The sequence below is a fragment of the Dermacentor albipictus genome, chromosome 9 (genome assembly GCF_038994185.2).
Source record: "Dermacentor albipictus isolate Rhodes 1998 colony chromosome 9, USDA_Dalb.pri_finalv2, whole genome shotgun sequence".
Classification (NCBI taxonomy): Eukaryota; Metazoa; Arthropoda; class Arachnida; order Ixodida; family Ixodidae; genus Dermacentor; species Dermacentor albipictus.
Window position 1 is genome coordinate 26,522,248 of NC_091829.1, and position 20,215 is coordinate 26,542,462.

General features: G+C 46.4%; 1 protein-coding gene across 6 annotated transcripts in view; it reads right to left on the reverse strand.

Moving 5' to 3' along the window:
* The window catches only part of LOC135901907 (uncharacterized), a 368,968-nt gene that overhangs the window by 229,177 nt on the left and 119,576 nt on the right, over positions 1 to 20,215 (reverse strand). For 4 of the 6 annotated variants that reach the window (XM_065431728.2, XM_065431725.2, XM_070525171.1 and 1 more), the window contains exons 2-10: positions 12,666 to 12,808; positions 9,269 to 9,488; positions 8,191 to 8,322; positions 7,080 to 7,222; positions 5,732 to 5,912; positions 4,728 to 4,853; positions 2,718 to 2,828; positions 892 to 1,005; positions 85 to 189 (exon numbers count right to left, since the gene is read on the reverse strand). In XM_065431728.2, coding sequence (XP_065287800.1) covers positions 85 to 189; positions 892 to 1,005; positions 2,718 to 2,828; positions 4,728 to 4,853; positions 5,732 to 5,912; positions 7,080 to 7,222; positions 8,191 to 8,322; positions 9,269 to 9,488; positions 12,666 to 12,808 — 1,275 coding nt within the window. Of the gene's footprint in view, positions 1 to 84; positions 190 to 891; positions 1,006 to 2,717; positions 2,829 to 4,727; positions 4,854 to 5,731; positions 5,913 to 7,079; positions 7,223 to 8,190; positions 8,323 to 9,268; positions 9,489 to 12,665; positions 12,809 to 13,893; positions 13,973 to 20,215 lie in introns of those variants that run through there. The other 2 variants (XM_065431724.1, XM_065431726.2) reach the window with 2 other exon arrangements.

Genomic DNA, 20,215 nt, shown 5'->3' on the forward strand with positions numbered 1-20,215 from the left:
CCCTTTTCGGCTATGCACGCAGTTGATGAATTCACGCTCACACCTTGGCTGTGGCTCCACACGCCTTGTCTGAAAGCAACTCACCTGGCGTGCAGCGTTCCCCGTTGTCGACGTATCGTTCGGAGCATTCGCACGATGCGTTTCGGCAGCGCATCAAGGGATCCCGACACTCGACGTCGTGAGAGCACTCTGAAAGCGTAGAAAGGTTGAATAATAATAATAATAATAATAATAATAATAATAATAATAATAATAAATGGGGAGCATTACTTGAAAAAATGCCTGCGCAAGACATGTTCGGCATTGTACATGGGTGCGTGTTCTCGTCTACCTACGGCTGCAATGCTTGGCACCGTAATACGCACTTGACCACCTTATGCGCATACGGATAAAAAGAAACTACGTGCCGTTGCACTGGTTGTCACTCAGGATCTTTAATTTATGAGACGTCCCTCGCGTTTTCATGAACAGGGTAGTGTTCATGAAATGACCTAAGCTTACTAGTTCTCAGCTTGTGCTGTATCCAGTTTACATAATGCAAATCAAATTTCAAATCAAATTAGCGCGACACCGAGTTCACGTTATTACGTTATCGCGTAAGGTGAACGTTCATAAAGAGTGGCCAGATGTCGACATTCTGCTGGCTTGCCCGATTCCCTATGCTTGCCCGTTTCTCAATTATTCCTCAATAGGAACCACCTGAACGCTGAGATCATTCCAAGTAGGCCTCACTTAAGTCTCCAGCCTGATACGGCTGTTAAGGTAGTAACGGGCGTGTCTTAATCAGGAGCGAATGTTTCGCGGTTTCGTTATCTCGCCCGAAGTCTCCATCCAAATGGATGAAGTGGCTTGAGACAAAACGCGAGCGGGAAGCAGCTACTGCGCACTCACCTATGGGCATGCAGGTCCCGTCAACGTCTCGAAAGCCGTGCGCACACTGGCAGGAGCTACGGAAACAGACCGTGTGCCGACGCTCATGAGAGCACTGGAAGTGACTCTTGCAAGCTGCAAGCAGAAGACGAACGAGCACGCGAGTTATAGAGGACGTTATTTTTTCGCTTAGCGCTAAATAACATCGCAGCCCTGCTTTTGCAATCGAGTATACACAGGTAGTTTTAGCTTGAACACCGGCCTAATGGAGACGTAAACGCGAGCGGTTGGATTGGTGACGCCGTCTGGTGGTGCAGAGTTTAACCAGAGAGAGCAACCAGGTATCGTTGCTGTAGCCAAGGTACGTATGTTCTACTTAGCTGCTATAGTGCATATTTTCGGCAGCAACGTCTTCATTAACACGCAGCTTTCCTTGCTTTTCCGTGACAACAACGCCCACGCAACATGAGAACGCGTCTAAAGTGTTGTGGTTCGACAGGGCGTCACGCGATGCGGCTGCCAGCGTTGTGACTGTTGTGACTGCAGTTGCCGTCTCCAGTAAGCCAGTGTTCCGTTCAGGTTAATACTGTTAATACTAGTTAAACTTCTCCGTTCGAGGGTTTTAGCGTCGAGTGATAAGTAATATAAACACTGCGCGTAGGCATATACGAGCGACTAGCGCGGCAGGTTACCCTGCTTGTCTAACATGATAGTACCGACATCAGCCCGCACTACCCGTTTCTATGCGAATTGGCCATGGTTACTCACGCTCCGTCGTTACAGTAACAAATCAATGGTGAAATCGCGCCTATCGCTTAGTTCCAACACCTGCTGAGGAAAAAGTGCGTATTAGAGATGTTTCGTCGTTATTACTAAGGTCAGGGCGGGGGGGGGGGGGGGGGGGTATTCTGTAAGAGTCCACCTAGCGGACTGTCCATTTAGGCCACTGCTGATTGGCTAGGGCCACTCGTCTCCTCCTCTCTCGTGCAGCTGCATCCAATCAGCGGGGGCTGAACTAGAGAGTCGACTAGGTGGACTCTAACAGAGTACCTCCCCAGCTGTGTGTTTTGACGCTCCAAGGCGGAGGCACCGAACGTCGAGGGTGTTTTTATTTCCACCCTATAGCTGAAGGCGCCACAGCATAGCGATGATGCGTTGGCGATGCGGAACCCTATACACTGCATCTTTAATTTGATGCTACGCTCATGCACGACACTGGATGCCGGCTCGCCAAGGCATCCACAGCAGATCGAGTGACCTGCAACACAGACCGCGCTGACCGCGATGCGCTGTCGCACCGTGCACAGCACGGCGGAGGCGGCGGCACAAACGCGCTTCCATTGTACGTTACGTAATGGATATCTCAATAAAAACCACCGATGCTATTGTATCTTAATTCACATGTGGCGTCGTAAGCCCGAAGAAAGCCACACTACAGAAAGCAGAAGTAGATCATAATTGCATAAACTCACAGATGACAGAGAAGCTATGTGGCTGTCGATAATCATCGAATAACAGGAACTCGTGATGCTATATCATTACAGTCAGTAAGTGAAGTGTAAGAACCAGGTGCCGAATTCACAAAGCTGTTCTTTCGTGAGTGTTCTCTGCGAGTGGTTTGCAGCCTTCGCTAATAAATCCAGCAAGATTATTGGCTGAAGCTTTCTCCTACGAACAATTCTAGCGAAACACGTCTTTGTGAATTCAGGCCCAGATCTTTTTTTTTTCAGCTGCATATTATCATCAGAGACGAGGCAAAAAAAAAAACTGAAAGAAAGCGCGATGCAAACGCCCGTTAGTGATCGTGCTAACGAATATTACTAATAACAGCACGTTACTGAATTTACCGCGGTGCCAGCATCTGCCGTTTCTCAAGTCGCTTCCCGTGGGACAACGGCAAGTAGAATCCACGCATATGGTTCCGGGATTCCTTGCGCAGTCGTCGTTTTTCCCACAACCTGGGCGAAAGTAGAGCCGCCGCTCGAGCCTTAGGGTGAATATGCCCGAGCACTCCCTAACAACGTCTACAAACGCGAATGATCCATTTAAATATTGTTCACCAACGAACACGCAGTTAAAAAACAAAGCTAAAGAGAAAACTTATTTGAGCGTAGTAAATTACGCTTCTACAATACAACAATATCTACTCTTGCGGTGAGTGCCCGCCTGGCAATCGAGAAAACACGCAAGATGCAAAAAGACAAATAGTGACGACGCCTTGAAGTCCCGACACCAACTCGCTGTGACGTCATAGATTCTGACGGCGTCTGCTTCGGTTTAGACAATTTTATATCGGTCAAGATGGACGCCTACACATCGCACTCTAAAAGAGCCAAAGACTAAATTTAGCAAGTTTCGGGAACTTTTTCTGTGCCACAGCTATACAAGCATGTAAAAGTACTTTGAAATCTGTGACGTCACGCTGACGTACGAGCACTTAGCTTTCAGTGCTAAATTGAAAAGAAAAATGACCCTTTTGAGGTTTATTTTATGTTCTAATAATCAATCCTTCACCGCGAAATTAACAAAAATTGAGTTTTGAAAGCATACGCGCTCTCAGTGTGAACTAATTTATTGTTTCTCTTTAGTGTTCCTTTAAAAAAAAAAGAAAGGTATTAGTTCTAAGACCGATCGTTCTTGAAAGTGTTCATTCTATTTATGACGCGAAAAACATGCAGATCAATCTAGTTCTTACTTCGAATGTGGGGTACATTTTCGTCCCCATCATTAGGGTTCAAATTTTATGCCCGTTTCCAAATTATTTGCGAATGGACTGTTACGCACATTTCTCAATATAGAGCATAGTGGCTTGTGTACGATTCAAGGAATCCAATAAAATCAATTTCATTTCTTTTGTCGACCATACATAGCTGTTGTTCTGTAGGACACACATAAAAGCTGACGCTCGAAAAAGCGTTTTTCGAAATACACTTTTGATTTCGCCATTTACTATTGACATCACTACATTGCCCGAGCAATTCGCATTTATTACCTGATTGAAGAGAGCCTAATTGGTATAATTTCTTTAGTGAACTATGAGTGCTTGATAGTGTATCAAACCAAGCCGCTGAAAGTAACGTCACAACAAAGTTTGACGCCACAAGCAGCCATTCCCATTGCAGCCAAACAATAGCGAAGCAAAAGTTCCCTCTAAACTCGCGGAAAACTTTCTGTGGCTATGAAGGGAAAGCTACGGAGGCATAGCGCGCACAAGTGAGAGCGCTTCTGAAAAGAGTCCCGCGTTTTCATCCACGTCAGCTTAAGCTGGGGAAGAGAAAACAAACACCCTATTAGCGACAGTCAAATAAGACAACACACACCCCTGAACGTAAAAGTTTACTTATTTTGCGGCTTCTCCCTTCCACATCTCGGCAAACGCGAAACCGTCGCACGTGAAAGCTGCGTCGATTCAGCGTCTGTTCCGAGTCACCAAAAGCATTGCCAAGCGCTGCCGGACTACTTGGCGCAGTAACACATGCGCAGCAGCCGCGCGCTCGTAGCTTACCCTCCAAAGCCGCAGAAAGCTTTCCGCGAGTATAGTAACTTTTGCCGAAATTCTACCGATTATTCTGCTCCCGAAAGAAGCTCTTGTACTGGTCTGTAAAATATCTCCCTAAACAAAGTATGCACGTGATGTCACATCCGCTGCTGTCGTCTGCTTCCGTACCTTCCGCCATCTTGGGGAACCTTATCAACAGGCGCGCGCATAGGCCTATAGGTTTCCCAACATGGCGCCGCCGTAAACCGGAAGTCGCGGAGTATCCTTGAATGACGTATGCGTATACTATGTATCTATAAACAACGATAGCGTCATCCGGTGAACGCGCGCTTCAGGGAAAGGCGTTTTTTTCCCTCACCGACAACAATGCAGGTGCCGTTGGCGTCGAGTGCAAACGAGCACTGGCACTGCCGTTCCATGCAGAGCCCGTTGACGCCCCGGCAGTCGCCGTCCTCATGGCAAGGCATGCCGACAGCGAGGCGTGCTGCGTCAGGGGAGAAAGGCTCACAAGATCGCCTCGGCGTGTGCCGTGGCATCTTTTGGTTGCGAACTTCAGCCTTGTACAGCGACATGGAAGTTTCGGTTGTCGTCTTCTTAAACTTTGTAAACTGTGCCTAGAAACGCCGGTACTTGAATGGTAGGTTGTATTAACAACTGAACATGATGTCTGTATATAATAGACTATAAGAAAGGAACAGGTCCAAGTAGGTTCGTATCTGACAAGTACTAGAGTACTAGTACAAGTACTAATTCAAAGTGCGCCACCACATGTAACATGGACAGGACTACGACAACGCTGCTGTTCACCATGTCCATGTTTCAATATCTAGGAAATACAAACGTGAATGTTATTTAACCTGACTTTGCACCAAAAAGCAGAACTGCCGCACTGACGTAAGACTTTTTTACGGAGCGCGTATATGAACAACAGAGTCCAGTATTCAAGATTAAGACATAAGTGACTTAACATATTAAACTTGCTTCCTGAAATCAGAACGCAGGCGAACGTTTGTCCAGCGCACCTACGAAACGCTACCTGCTTCCCTATCACGGACTTGGGAGAGAACTGACTTATGACACGTTTTCTGCCGAAGTGTGAAACCGCTACACCCAAGGGATCTTCTGTAGAGGGATGGATGCGTTTTTGCCTGCGCACTGATAATGACACCATCGATGGGAGATCACGTCGCTATAGATTGTGTAGAAAAGTTTGTGTATGCCTTCGAATAAAGTTAGTTGAGAGTTCAGCGCTGCCCCGTGTGGTTCCTGCCTTCTGTCTTCGTCATATTGCGCTACCCCTTCAAAAAAAAAAAAGAAAGATGTACACCCAAGGCACAATGCTTTCAGAACAACGCCACTCACGGACCACGACGAGATTGAGCATCACAGACTTGGTCAGGGGCGGCCGGCTGTGCAGAGTCACCTGCACGAACACTGCCAGCGGTCGGGTGACCTCCCACAGGACGAGACTCCCCTCGTGACGCTGGACGGCGGACTTGGACGACAACGACACGGTGCGCCTCCACGGCTCCTCCCCGGAGACCTACGTCGACGTTAGACGCGCGGGCGACACTGCGCGGGCTTTGCGAGAGCATTCGTCGCGACACTGCGTGCTATGCGTAATCTCAACGATCGCTGCATAACTGTACGGAAACGCGGGCGGTGGCGCCGTCGAAACAAAGCAAGTAGTGCTGTCACTGATGTCTTACTCCGCGAGTTTCGCGGTGCACTTGTTTTGTACGACGCTTTATGCGAAAAAAGAAAAGACCATTTCATTTAGGAGAAACACAATTTGGGGACGCAAGGCTACGGCGAATTCCGTAATATTTGTGCCCCTTCGTGCCCCCAATATGCGACGTAATATGGCTTCGTCGCGAGAACACGCGCTCAACCGTGGCCTATGGTGGCACAAAATGTGTTACTCCGCTCGATTCGTGGTAAATAGGCTAAGATGTGCGATGCCTTCTGCATAATAATTACGTCGTACCGTGCGACCCAACAGTGTGAAGCTTAACGTTACATATAGTTATTTCTTTTTATTTTATTTACATATACTGCCATCTTGCATAGCAAGATATTGCAGGAGTGAGTACATACATATGTCAATCAATTGAAGACTACGTTTGAGTGGCAAAAAGAAAACAAACAATAGAAAAAAACAATATCAGGAATAGCTAGTTGATTAATGAACATAATTAGGTAATAGGTTGGCAAATACATCACTTGGTAACTCGCGCAAGGACCCCTCAAGGCCATTCCAAATAACAATTGCATGCGGAAAAAAGGAAAACCTAAAACAATCAATCGTTCCATTCAAAGGAACAATGTTAAGATGATGACTTCTGGTGGGCCGAGAAGAAGGGTTAGTGAAAACAATAGGTGCATTGACATAAGTTTTCCCATGAGCAATTTTATGTAGCAGAACAACACGGTCACAAGTACGTCTATGGGCCAGAGGCTTTAGTAGTAGCTTACTCGTACTGGTAGTTACTAGTAGTTACTAGTAGTAGTAGTAGTAGTTACTAGTAGTTAGATGGCGCATACCTACATTTTGCGTCTATATGGGACGTACAACTTTTTCATCGCGAATGCGATCAGTAAGAGCAGCCTCTCGGGCCTTCGTAGCGTTACCCGCTATGCACGAAACGGAGTGCACTGACCAAGCCAGTCGCCCCGACCACCCCAACCCCCTCCCCCCCAGAAGCATTACCTGTTCCAGCAATGTTGCGTCCGAGCTCACTCCGTAGCGATAACGCAGGATTAAGGTGTCGCGCGACACCACCAGAACGCGGTCTCCGTCTTCGTAATGACTCCCGAATTCATCCAGGACTTCAAGCTCAACTTTGGAAGGTCCTGGAACGAAACAAAGCTCACGGTCTACATCAATGACAGTGCCGTTAAAGAAACGTTTAAAGGGACACTAAAGCGAAACAATAAATCAGTTTAAACTAATGAAGCATCGTTTCAGAACCCTGCAGGCAGTCATTTCAAAAAAATAGTTTGATTATTAGATGAGAAAACGAAGGTCCAAGCATCAGTATTTGAATTTCGCGCCGAAACCCCAGCGCCGGTACGTCGGCGTGACGTCAGGGATTCCAAAGTATGTTTTCGCATTTGTGCCGCGTTGGCTGAATAAAGGTTCTCGAAAATTACCATGTTTAACATTTGATTCCTTTAGAACACAATATAGTCAATCTGTACCGCTGTATATAATTAGTAGGCTCTAGAAGACGCCATCAAAATCCACGACGTCACAGCCCCCAGGTGCGGGAACTCAAGTAGGCGTCGCCACCCGTATTTCGTTCTTGCTCTTTTTCTGGCTTACCAAACGTCTTATCGTCGTAAGAGTGGTGTTCTTGGTGTTGTAGAACGGTAATTTACTGATGCAGAAGAAATGATTTTTCACTTTAGTGTCCCTTTAATGATGCAACGTGCGAGCGTAAGCGACAAGAATCAAGGGAAGCGAGTGGATAGATTTTTAACAACGGTTATTTGAAGCCAAGCAAAATGAAGTCAAGGAACGCATAGTATAAATTGACTGTTTATAATTGAAGAGAAGTTATGAATGATAGATAAACAATAAGCTCCATATTCTTTCATGGTTAACAGCATTAATGTATGTACAGATAACGGCTGTTTTCCATTATTTACATGCATTGAAGCCGGTATACGTTGGTGTTTAGGAAGACACTCTCAAGCCCTTTTGTTTTACAAGATTGCGTGGCACTTCGCGATACCTTCGTTGATCCACATGTGACTTTTTTTTTTGCGTGTTATGACATGGCGTACTGCGTAAGTGCGGTTGCAACGTTGGGACGCACCCGAGGAGTCACTGCACCTCCATATGCCTTCTATGGCGTGCATTCCAAAAGGGCAGCGACAGACCGACGTGCATTTGTCGTTGGCAACTGCGTAATTGCAACGCCAGCCATCCGCACAGGCCGGAAGGACAGCTGCGACACAGGGAATAAAGGAAGTAATTATTGAACGCATGCCGTGATGCCAGTTTGAGTTTCAACTAGAGCCAGCATGAAAAACATCCCGTATATAATCTCGAGAAGCTCTCTCGAAAACTCAGCTGTCAGATCACGAGTCGAACAAAGAAAATGTCAGAATCTGCCCGAAAGATTGATTAGACTAGACATGTGCGCCAGACACTGTCAAAGCTGAGAGAGAGAGAGAGAGAGAGAGAGAGAGAGAGAGGGGGTTATTACCTGGTCTAATGATCTTAAGTCTACACAACAGCCTTGGGAAACGCCCTTCACGATCTTACACCATTGCAGCTAAACTTGCGCTCACTTTGTTACCGATAAGCTGAACAGAATAGCACATTTGCTCTAGGCAGTAACTCCGGAATCCTAATAAAAACCTGCCTTCGTTTTTCTTCATAACAGTGAATGCCATAAAACCGGAAGTTCCTTTGAAGAGCTTACTCACTCGTTAAAGAAACATCAGAAAACGTATGAGATCATGAGGCTGTACCTGTACGCTTCAAGTGCGTTAGTGTTGTGCTCCTCATCATAAATGATTATCCATCGACCTCTATCCAGGGACTCCCGTGAGATTTTTCTGTCTTCCACCTGTACCCAGCGCACTTCTATGTAATGCTTTGCCACTCCCTTTGGTTACCTCTTCTTTTCTTTCACTCCGCCTGTTATGCGACATTTGAGCTCCTACCACGTAACTGCTCTCGTATTCTCTTCGCTCGCGTCAACTACCGCCCACATAATCACTTTACACCTGTCATGAAGGCCCTGAACGGTCTTGCATAATGCTGACACAATACAACAATTCCACCAGCGACTTCGTTGTCGCCGTGATAACTGAGCGCGAACGTGACAGCGCGGCAAAAGTTGAGTGACGCCTCGACATTTCAGCCGTGCGGCCGCCATAACTCACTTCCGACGACGGTGACTCCGCCGCTGCTTTCGTCCGAAGGGGCTGCAGCCGCGGCCGACGTGCGGTTTCGAACCATGGCGACGCAGGCGTAGCGTCCGTCGGGCTGAGCGGCCATGTTGTCGAACAGCGCCGCCCTGGTGAGCGTCACGTGAGTACCGTTAGAGGCCGGGACCACGACTGCATCCACGCGCTCCAGGACGTCTTCACGCAGACAGCACACCTGCGTGGATAAAGAGCTAGCTACAGTGTGGACAGTGCAAGGTGTACACTGTCTTTGAGAAGGTGAGGAGCGGTGAAAATTCATTCGACACGGAAGTTCAAGCGCACGACGCCGCCTCAAATTAAAGTCAAGAATAATTTGCACGATAAACGTAGTTTGTTTCATGAACAAGCAAAAGACACGAAGACACATGGGCGTCTTTACTTTGTGTATCCCTCAGGCTATTAACTGAAATGCTCAACGTCTGGCATTAAAGTAAGCTACAAAATTCGATCACGTGGTATCGCAACTGTGCTCACGCTTGGCGGGCGGAACACGTGGTAGTGGCCAAGCACATGCGTAACCTAGGCGCGTGAGAAAGTTGCGTCAAATCGCACTTGAAAGGCTTGTACTGGGTCGTCCACGTTTACCGGAAAGACGTCATCAATATTCAATGAGGCATAACTTCAACGTGTCTTTTACATCACGGAGGAAATGTGCCTGGTACGACGCACAATGATGATGTCGATAAACGAAATACTAGTTTTCTCAATTTTCTTTTGCTAAAAGTTAGCTTCTATACACTCTCAAATATTAACTGTGGCCCTAAAGGCGGCCACTAAAACTGGATCCCTAAAGTGGCTGCTAAAATGTCGCCCCTAAAATGTCACCTCTTAAGAACTCTAAAAGTGGTCGACCTTGTTACAGATTTCGTTACAGATTTCACGCCCTGGAAGCATACTTACTTTGCATGATAAGCTCTGACACATATTTTCACGCATGCAAGAAAGTTACACAAAATCAGATTTTCTCAGCGTAGACAGGTTTAATATTATGGCGTTTAAGGGTTGCCACGCGGCATAAGCTCAGTATGAAATTAAGTGTAAGCATGCAAGCGCATTTTATGCAAATACTGCGACAGCGACTTTTAGAATGTATTGTCCATAATCCATCCTTCATAGTCTTCAGCTTTATACACTCTTCAATTTCCCACCTGTAGTACTTTCATTACTATATTTCAGGCGCCACATAGCCAGTCATAAACTGTGGACACAAACTAGCCAAAGAAGTCGCCACACGCACGGGTGAGCAATAGAGGGATGCAGTGCTGCATTGCTGATGCAATAGCGCAGGGTGCACCGAACTGACGTCTCCGCTGCAGTTTTCGCAATCTGAAATTCTCTTAGTGATCTGCTTGGAAACATACAAGGTTACAGACCTACCAAATCTCGAGCATTTTATGTTTAATATTACGAAAGAAAGAACCCGCACGTAATATTTAATGGCGAAGCAGTGTCGCCCAAGGTTGATAGACTCTTGCGGCAAATTTGGGTTTAGTTCTTTGCGGCGCAGGCATTGTACTCCTAAGCCCCAAAAGGGAATAAGAAATAATTCGATTGCGTACAAAATGCACACGCAGAAAAGCGCCACGCGTGGTAAGTCTGTTCATCTGTTCAGACATCATCAAGGTGTGACGACTTCACGAGCGTGACGCGAACTGTTCAGCGAACTGTCGAACAGCAATACCACGTGTAACAACTAATAGATAAGCTATCCTTGAGCTAGGTCTTTTATAGCACATTTCCCAATCAACCACAACATTGAAGATGTGCTGAGGCTAAACGACTGAAGTTGTTAGAGTAGTCATAATGGCGGTCAGCACACTAGGCAAGAAGGGGCACTTGGCTGTAATCATTCTGATAAAACACAGCGTGATTGAAGGCCTTTACAAACTAGGCGACGTGACAACCTCCAATTTAGAAAAAAGGCCCAGAACACTTAGGCATTTATGAGTTGTGAATGCGAAAGCATTAATATTCAATTGAACGCCGCTCAGTGGTCAGTCGAGTTTTGCGCTGCGAGTAACGTACTATAGCGGTACGTGTTGCCCGAGCCAGCAAACAGCAGCAGCCTGCGGTGCCAACGCCGCCTGCCAGGGACGCCCTGAGCGACAAGAGACCGAGGAAGCAGCAGCGGCCACTAAGACCGGCAGGCGCGCGCAGCAGCTAAGCCCAGTGGGGGTGAGAGAGATATATACTGACCGCGGGCCGGCTTACGAGAGCGAGAGCGACGGTGAAGTGGCGTCGCGGTGGTGCCCTATCCTCTTACGCAACACCTGGCGCACTATCGAAGGAGCAGGTGTCCCGTTTCACCCACTCTGCTCGGTCGAGGCGCGCTCGTGATGTGTCATCGCGGCCAATGGGAATTTAGGTGCCATTTCGCTGCTACAGATTTCAGAAGCCGGATTTCTTGCTCAATGGACCATTTAGCACTTTCGCATCAAAATCAGCAACAGTTCAACATACTCAAAGGCACGCATAAATTAGAGAAAGAAAACTGCTTGACAGCTTTTATGGGAGCCATAAAACCAACAAGATCAGTCCTTGCAAGCCTCAACAGCTATGGCACGCACCACGATGCACTCGTACAGTCGTGCGCCCTTGTAACAGCAACATGGTAAAGAAGCGGCTAGTGGTAGAGGCGACAAGCAGCATTCAGAACCTAAGCAAAATGCATTTCACCCGCCTACTGCACTGCGGACAAACCGAACCACAACATGGGCATAGGTCGTGATCAACATCGTCGCTTACCCGTGCAAACATGACTGAACACAACACAACGAGGGCCCTCCCCCCCCCAAAAAAAAAATATATATATATATATATATATATATATATATATATAGAAAGAAAGAAAGTGGGAGAACAAGAATTTTCTCACCGAACGACGGCGATCCATTGTTACCGTTGCTCCCGCTAATAAAGCCTTGCGAGAATGACTACAATCGTGACACCGGCAAGTTTTTGCAGGGGACTGATTACACCCCCCCTCACCCCCCCCCCCCCCAGGCAACAATTGTCCTTTAACATGCCTCAAACCTTCCGGCACCACACGCATGCGACGGATGTTGCTTATACCACTCCGAAAACGTGAATCAACCGCAGAACCACCAGCAACGACAGAAAACTACGGCGGACGGCAACCTCCTTTCCCGAGTGTGCTTAGCAAGCCCACCACCAGTGGCGCGTTCAGCGGTGTCCATTTACCCGTGGCAAGAGCTTGGTGGCACAACCCACCACCCCGTTCCAAAGGGGACGCTTATAACATCCATCCATCCATCCATCCATCCATCCATCCATCCATCCATCCATCCATCCATCCATCCATTTAGCGTGTACGCACGAGGAGCCGACAAACCTGGACGTCCCTCTCCGCTTCCGCTCGCAACCTCTGCGCGGGTCCCATGGAGTTGCCGCTGGAGCTGCAGACGATCAGGCCAGGGCGCAGGGCAGCGATCGCTTGTTCCAGGTTTTCCTCTCCTTGGCCTTCCACGAAGAATACTGCACCAAGAAGCGAGTACATCTATCATTCCTCCGCTTAACTCTTCTACTGCAATCCATTCACGACTGTGCGACAAGCTGTTCAGTACTATTTAATTTCCCCCCTGCTGCTTGCGGATGTTTGCTTGCAGTCGTGAGCAATATGACAGGAAACACGTAATTCCTTCTTTGGGAACAATTACTTCTCATATGTAGATTCCAATCTGACATCTTAATGTGCAGAAGTAGCTTTCCTGCTGCCCATTTACTCTCGCCAAATATTTCTATGTGGGTATTTTTGTTTAAGTACTAAGGCCGGTTCAAATAATTTAGGTTGTGCTACTTCATATTGTCCGCTTGCTGTACAACAGACCTACACGCGAAAATTTCTTAAACGTTTCATTAACGATGATTTACTTTTAGACACCGGAGGCAATCGATTCCAAACATGGGACAGCCGAGACTGACAAAACAAACATTGTTTTTAAAAAGATCCCAGTGACTTTTTTAGCGACATTGGTGTTGCCGATTTGGCACGGTACAGGAACTGGCCTGAATATACATGCTGGAAGTTAGTGCCCCTCTGGTGTCCATTCTCCATTGGAAAAATTCCACGGGCATGGTCGGAGACTGCTGAGTTAATCTTTCTCGCAAACAAAAATTTTCACGAGACGACGCAACAGTCGTAAAGTTGTATAATGAGCCCAATTCCTGAACATTACGTAAAATTGGGGTGAAGGTGTGTGTGTGTGTGTGTGTGTGTGTGTGTGTGTGTGTGTGTGTGTGTGTGTGTGTGTGTGTGTGTGTGTGTGTGTGTGTGTGTGTGTGTGTGTGTGTGTGTGTGGAGAGAGAGAGAGAGATGGTGAATACAAGGGCCCGACAGATTCTAAGTCGACGTCCAGGTCGGTGCGCTTCTCCGAGAGATAGCAGCTTGCATGCAAATGCTTGCAATGTCACGACGTGCCGTAGCTTGAACAGACATCTTGGCTATGCGCGTGGCAACATGCCGGACGGAGACGGCACCGAAGCAAAATTCCTGCGCGTTCGAACAACCTTTCAAAACACTTTGAAGCGGTAAACGATGAGATTACCAGCTCTAATCTTACCAGCCGTGAGCAGAAACGTGGCAAGCTGGAATTCCCTGTGGCAGTAGCCCATCCCAGCGTCCGAGTAATGCAACTTCTTCTTCTTCCAGTTGTCTGTTGTGCGAATTATGACAGCCATACACGAACGAGGCCCATTCGCGAAACTGGTTTCATGACGAAACGAACCAAGTTGTTCGCTTTTCAATAATACGGGAAGCCACAACGTTTAACATCGTTCTTTGTTCTCATATTTACTTTGTCAAATAATCGTGCCCTAAGTTCTCAAGGCATGTCGTTTAGCTTAGATAAAGCTAAACAACGCGTCCGACGCTTTAGTACTTGTTGAATGAAACGCGATACTATACATCTGAATGAAGTAACTTTACACGGTTTATCGGATTGATTATTATTTAGTTAAGTATAAGATATTACAGCCGCAAAGTCAGTCCTACGCAGGAACGGCATCACGTTAATGAAACAAACAGAATGTAGCTAAAATACAGCCTTTGTCAAATTATACGGTCAATAGTTTCGAACTTTCGCCATACATGCCGTTCGGCTGCTTGGTACGGTTTTTGTTGCGTTGCTGACGCTCCAGGCCTCTTATGAGAGTTCTTTTTTATTTCCCAGGTCACTGTAACTTATTGCATGCCACAGCAACTGTGTTAAATAGCCTGTATAGTAGGCTTGGTAACCGCAGGCAGCGTAAGCCCGCACGATTTTGACAAATACAGCACATCAACATAATGAAGTGCCATCTCCTCGAGGATTATGCAGGTACCATTAGTGCAGCCTCATGGAAGGATAGTCGGCGCCGTTCCTCTACTGACGCCAATGTCCACGACTCGATTCCCTGCTACTGTAGCCGGATGTCGGCTCAAGATCGGCGGCTCAAAATTAGGGGCAAACTCTGCACTGAGGCCTCTCTCACAACATTTGTAGTGCTTGCAAACGTTAAACGGAACAAACCCGCCAATATTAATACCGCAGCAAGCAACAAATATAGCACAATATTAATAAGCAGTAACTATTAGGAAATAAGCAAATGGTTACGACTAGTACGTTCTGTCGTACGTTCTGCGCCAACACAAGTGAAATGTACATGTTAAAAAAATAAAATCGAATTATGTTCCTCTTTTCTCCCTTCTCTTTTGCTTGGCCTAAGTGAAGCAAGAGCAGCGATGATGTTGTTCGATACCGCCGATATGTAATTACTGCACAGTCCTTGTAGCGTCGCATCGGTTTGCCATTACCGTGCTCCATATACCAGGATGACTACGCAAAAATAGCCCAACAAATTATTAAGAAGACGAATTGCGGTGAAGCGTTTTCACTGCATAATGGCTCTTTAATAGCGTCCGGGGAAGTAAACGATCACTCTTTTCAGTTTCAGAAAAAGGGCGCTGTGTAATCATCTCTCGGGATCAATACCGGGCACGTGCCAGATGCCACGTGCCATCTCCGTCTCAACCGGAGGTCGTCAAATCGCGATTATTGGATTACCGAAAAAAATGCAGAACGAAAAGAAAGAAAGGGCAACATGTTCCTCATTATTAAGGGAAAACATTTTAGTCGGACATTTTTCTGTATTATATTGAATATCGCCATTACGAACAGCCTGGCTTAAATTTGGGAGCCTCTTCTTGGGGACATTGTAAGCGGGATATCTGCGCAGCTGTTAGGTATTTAACTGAATCAGGACGGTTTTCTTTTTAACTCCTAAACCATTGCCTTTCTTTACTTTTTTTATCCTCACGAAATTTTTTCGTCCGTGTTTTGTGTAATATTTTACTCCCTGTCTTGCTAACTCATCCGATTTGTCGTCAATCCCCAGTAGTGGGTATGAGCCATTCATAAATGCAAACCGACCGACCGACCGACCGAAAATGGTCACACAGCTTGGTCGCTTGATTCGGCTTTGTCTGGCTCCACGATGGCAACGGGAATCTAAAACAATTCTGTCGTGGGTGTTTGTGGACATGACACATTGGAATCGTTTAGCGACAGCCTCAAAAGACAGCGTATCCAGGATTGTTTCCCGAAAGAAGTGTCCATGGCACAGCCTCTATGCACAGTTTCTTACTTCCAATAACCAAAAGCAGCAACAAACCACTGTTTTCAAGAAATTCAAGGAGCACATGTATTCCCAATACGAATTATGGGCCCTTGAATCATTTTGCTTCCCAATTTCCAGGGTTTTCAAGTATTTCAAAGAGGTGTAGGAACCCTGCGTTAAAGCATCTCGGGCGGTCAAAGTTAATTCGGAGCCGCCCACTACGGCGTGCCTCATAATCAGATCGTGATATCGGCACGTAAAACCTCCATATCCATAATCATTTAGCTCGGTTTGCCACGCATTCGACGCACCTTATAGTTCTCGTCGTGTTATAATAGACGATTTGGACCAGAACAACAGTTCTCTAAAGCAAGTAAAGAAAAAGATAGGTGTATTAAAAAAGAAACAAAGAAAGCAGCGTCACGAACTATTCTGAAATTTCGAACTTCACGTGACCACTATGGAGGAACACTCAATCCCAATAAGACGCGAAGAATCCTTTTCAAACGTCACTGTCAAGCCGTCGTGGCAAAACACTTTGCCTACTCTCCCAGAAGATGTACAGCAAACTTCCCAATTTCAGCTTTGGCACGATGCCGAGGCGCCGGTACGTCAGTCTGACGTAATGGACGTTCAAAGAATTTTCTCGCCTACGTGTTGCGTTGATGCGAAAAAAAAAAATTCGCAACTTAGCCGGGGCGTTTTGTCATTTTAGAATGCAATGAGATATTTTTTTTAATCAATAAACAATGATCTAGAGAGGTGCAGACAGAGTCATGGTGCTTGACGTCGCGAGAATCTCGAGCTCCCGCTCGAGATTTCGGTGCCTCCATACCTAGGTGCGTCCTTATCTGTCTTTTGCTTTTGCGTAGTTTCCGTTTTACCAAGCACCCGCCGTGGTTGATCAGTGGCTATGGCGTTGGGCTGTTGAGCACGAGGTCGCGGGATCGAATCCCGGCCACGGCGGCCGCACTTCGATGGGGGCGAAATGCGAAAACACCCGTGTATTTAGATTTAGGCGCACGTTAAAGAACCCCAGGTGGTCAAAATTTCCGGAGTCCTCCACTACGGTGTGCCTCATAATCAGAAAGTGGTTTTGGCACGTAAAACCCCATAATCTAATCTCTTTTACCAAGCCTCCGCGCGCCGTAAGAGTGACGTTTTCATTATTTTAAAAACAAAATTCTCTAATTTAAATCTTATATACTCCGTTTCACGCTTGGCACGCAATGTTTCGAAGGCTAGAGAGATCTCTCTCACTGCTCGCACTGGCGAGCTGAAGATAGTGCGCCACATGTGAAACAGATGTAGGCATCTGTCCTGCAATTCGAAGCAACCCGAAGCCTGATTATTTCATACCGCAAGACATTTCGTAATAATTATGTGGAAAGTATCGGACTCCTGCCTGCAAAAGCTATACACAGGGACGGAAGCTTACAATCTCGCAAGCCCACTGCTTCGACAACTTAAAAGAAAAGAAAATGCACATTTAGAATGACTAGTCCTCCTTCAGGACAAAATTGCTTGGGGGAAAAGGGCCAGACTTCGAAGTTCGAACGCGGTAGCACAACAATTATTTCACGTTTACTCGGTTGTCCAGCTTACCGAAGCATCAGTTCTTCAATTAGCGAATAGTATTCTTGGCATTCTCCGAACCACTTTCTTTCCGGCTGTCTAATACAAGCAAGAAAATATGGACCGCATTCGAAGATATCGCAGTCTAAAAAAAAGAATGTGGGCCGAATCTGAGGTTGGTTCTCTTTACAAAAAAATGCGAGTCGTTCCCGCGGGTATGTCGTTTTGTATTTGCACCAGCCCGGTTACGTCGCGCTCTTCACTGAACCTGTTTGACGTCATTCTTGGGGTCGCTGTGTGTGCGCCAATGTGTGCAACTTCGCGGCGGCGCCGCTAGGTGGCCCTACCTGCCCAGAGAGGAGCGCGAGAGGAGATCGTCTGCGGTACACCGACACACGCGCGACGCGTTTCAGCTACTTGCACATTTGCATATCCACAGTAGATGAGTTCGACCCAATTAAGAGAGAAAAAGAGAAAACTGACATGTTCTTCACTACAAAAGTGCAATACGTATACATAATCCTGCTACATTGATTTTGTCTATCTTTAATACATCAAGAAAGTTTGAGCAGCTCACTTTTCTCAGTACCACTTACCGCACGCTTCTCATTATTTCCAGCATGCAACTTTTTGAGGTGTATATAACTTTTTCCTTGACCAAGTGCGTACGCCTGCGGACACTCCAAAAAGGTCGGCTTTAAAATTTAGTAAAGTTTCATTTTGTTCTTATCGAGCGCGAGCGCGCATAGAGCAGTGGAGCAGGCTTCCGCAGGCCGACATCAGCGTGGTCCGTAAAACGGAGACGTGTTCAGCCTGGTGTGAAGACCTCTATATGAAAACGCACGCTTTTTTTTTTATTGTGCTACGCTGCCTAGAAGAGGACGGAATTAAATACATGTACCAAGCGTGACAGCGAGGGCACCGAGCACGCTGCATTTGTGACCCGGGCCCATCCATCATGTCGGTCTTTATAGTTCGCAAAAGAAAAAAAACAAATAAGAAGAAACAACAAAACACGAGCAACTACTTTTTTTTCGTTCCATTCTGTCCCTCTTTCTCTCTCTAATTTTCGCAGGCACAAGTTTTCAATTTGTCAGCACGGCGTGCTTCCGCGCACTGGATTTCTTGTACTCACGCTATTGCTTCTGTTCTCTCTCTCTCTCTCTCTCTCTCTCTCTCTCTCTCTTTCTTGTTTCATTTTAACGGCAGCGCTATTCTACACAAGCGCACAACGCAAATGCAGCATGGGTGGATTTAATGCGGAAACATAACTTTCGTAATTTATGCATCCTACTTTATGCAGCTTGTCCTGTGTGCGAGACAACGAAGTTTATTTCACATCAACAACTTTGTCTGAAGAAGGCGGCCGTTATACTTGCACGACACATTGCAGCAGTCTGAAGTGAGCTAATTATCATGCCAAAGTTCCAACAAATCAACTTTCGATTCAATTATTCGAGTGTTTTCGTACATTGGTATTCTCTCGTGGTGTTTAACGTCCCGAGAAATAGCGCAGTGCGTTTCAGGTGTCGGCACACTGCGATTCACGTTCACTGCAGTCGGTAACAATTTTCTCTTTCTTCCTTTTTCCTTTATTTATTCAATTGTCCGATTAAATCACGTATTACTACTACTTCAATATGAGGGGCGCCATTTCTGGAGACTCGAGATTAATTTTGACCATCGGGGGTCCTTTGGTTGGCGTTGAAAGCTACACCAGCGTTTTGGCATTTCGCCTCCATCGATACGCCACGGCACGGCAAACGAACCTGGGACCTGGCAATCAGCCGCAGCCACTGAGCCATAGCTGGTGGGCATAGAATTGTTACACTATTGATGTCTTCTTCTTTTTTCTTGCTAAGTACATTTAGCGATAATGCATGGAATAATAACATAATAATAACATATAATAATAACAAATAACGATAATAAATAACATTAATAACGCAAAGTAACGGTGAGAAGAGGTCAAGGGAAGAGGTGAATAACGATAATGCATCGTTGCTTCTTTTCTGACGAATTTTGCGTTTTTGAAACACATGATTTCGTCTCGTTTCTCTTTACTGCTGTCTGTTTGATTTGCTTTGTTCCTGCATTAACGACGGACGTTTTATCTTTATCTACTGTATAATTGCTAAGCGCTTGATCACACTGTGTTTTCCTTGAACTGCTATGTCGCAGCCGTTTTTATTATTATTATTATTATTATTATTATTATTATTTCTGTCTAATCCCTCGTATGAGAAATGGGCTGTATTTCTGAATAAATAACTCAATAAGAAAAGTCGCATTTAGGCCCGGAACGCTAAACACTCATTGCGACAGCAAATTCTTAGACAGCTCAACGCAGTAAAGTTAGTGGTTTCATTGACCATACGAACTGCTGCAAAGATTTCCTTACTAATTAAGTTAACAAGCACGGCGTCAAGTGCGCACGGGCACACATGGAAGCATCTCACTCGATGACCGCGGACACTCGCCGTCAGAACGCTGGCTGTTGTAAAGCCTTCGTGCTTCCTCTAGCTTCAACGCCAACCAGGCCCACGAGAACACAGCGCACACTGAGCCATCAGCTGTCTCGCGTCGGATAGCCTTCGAGCCCATCGCAGATGACCTACAAGGTAAGACGCGCGCGGCCGCTGCCGGCGCTACCCTTTCTCCTAGCGCGCGCGCACATCTCCACGCCCCGCCTCCCCCAACCCCTCACCCACC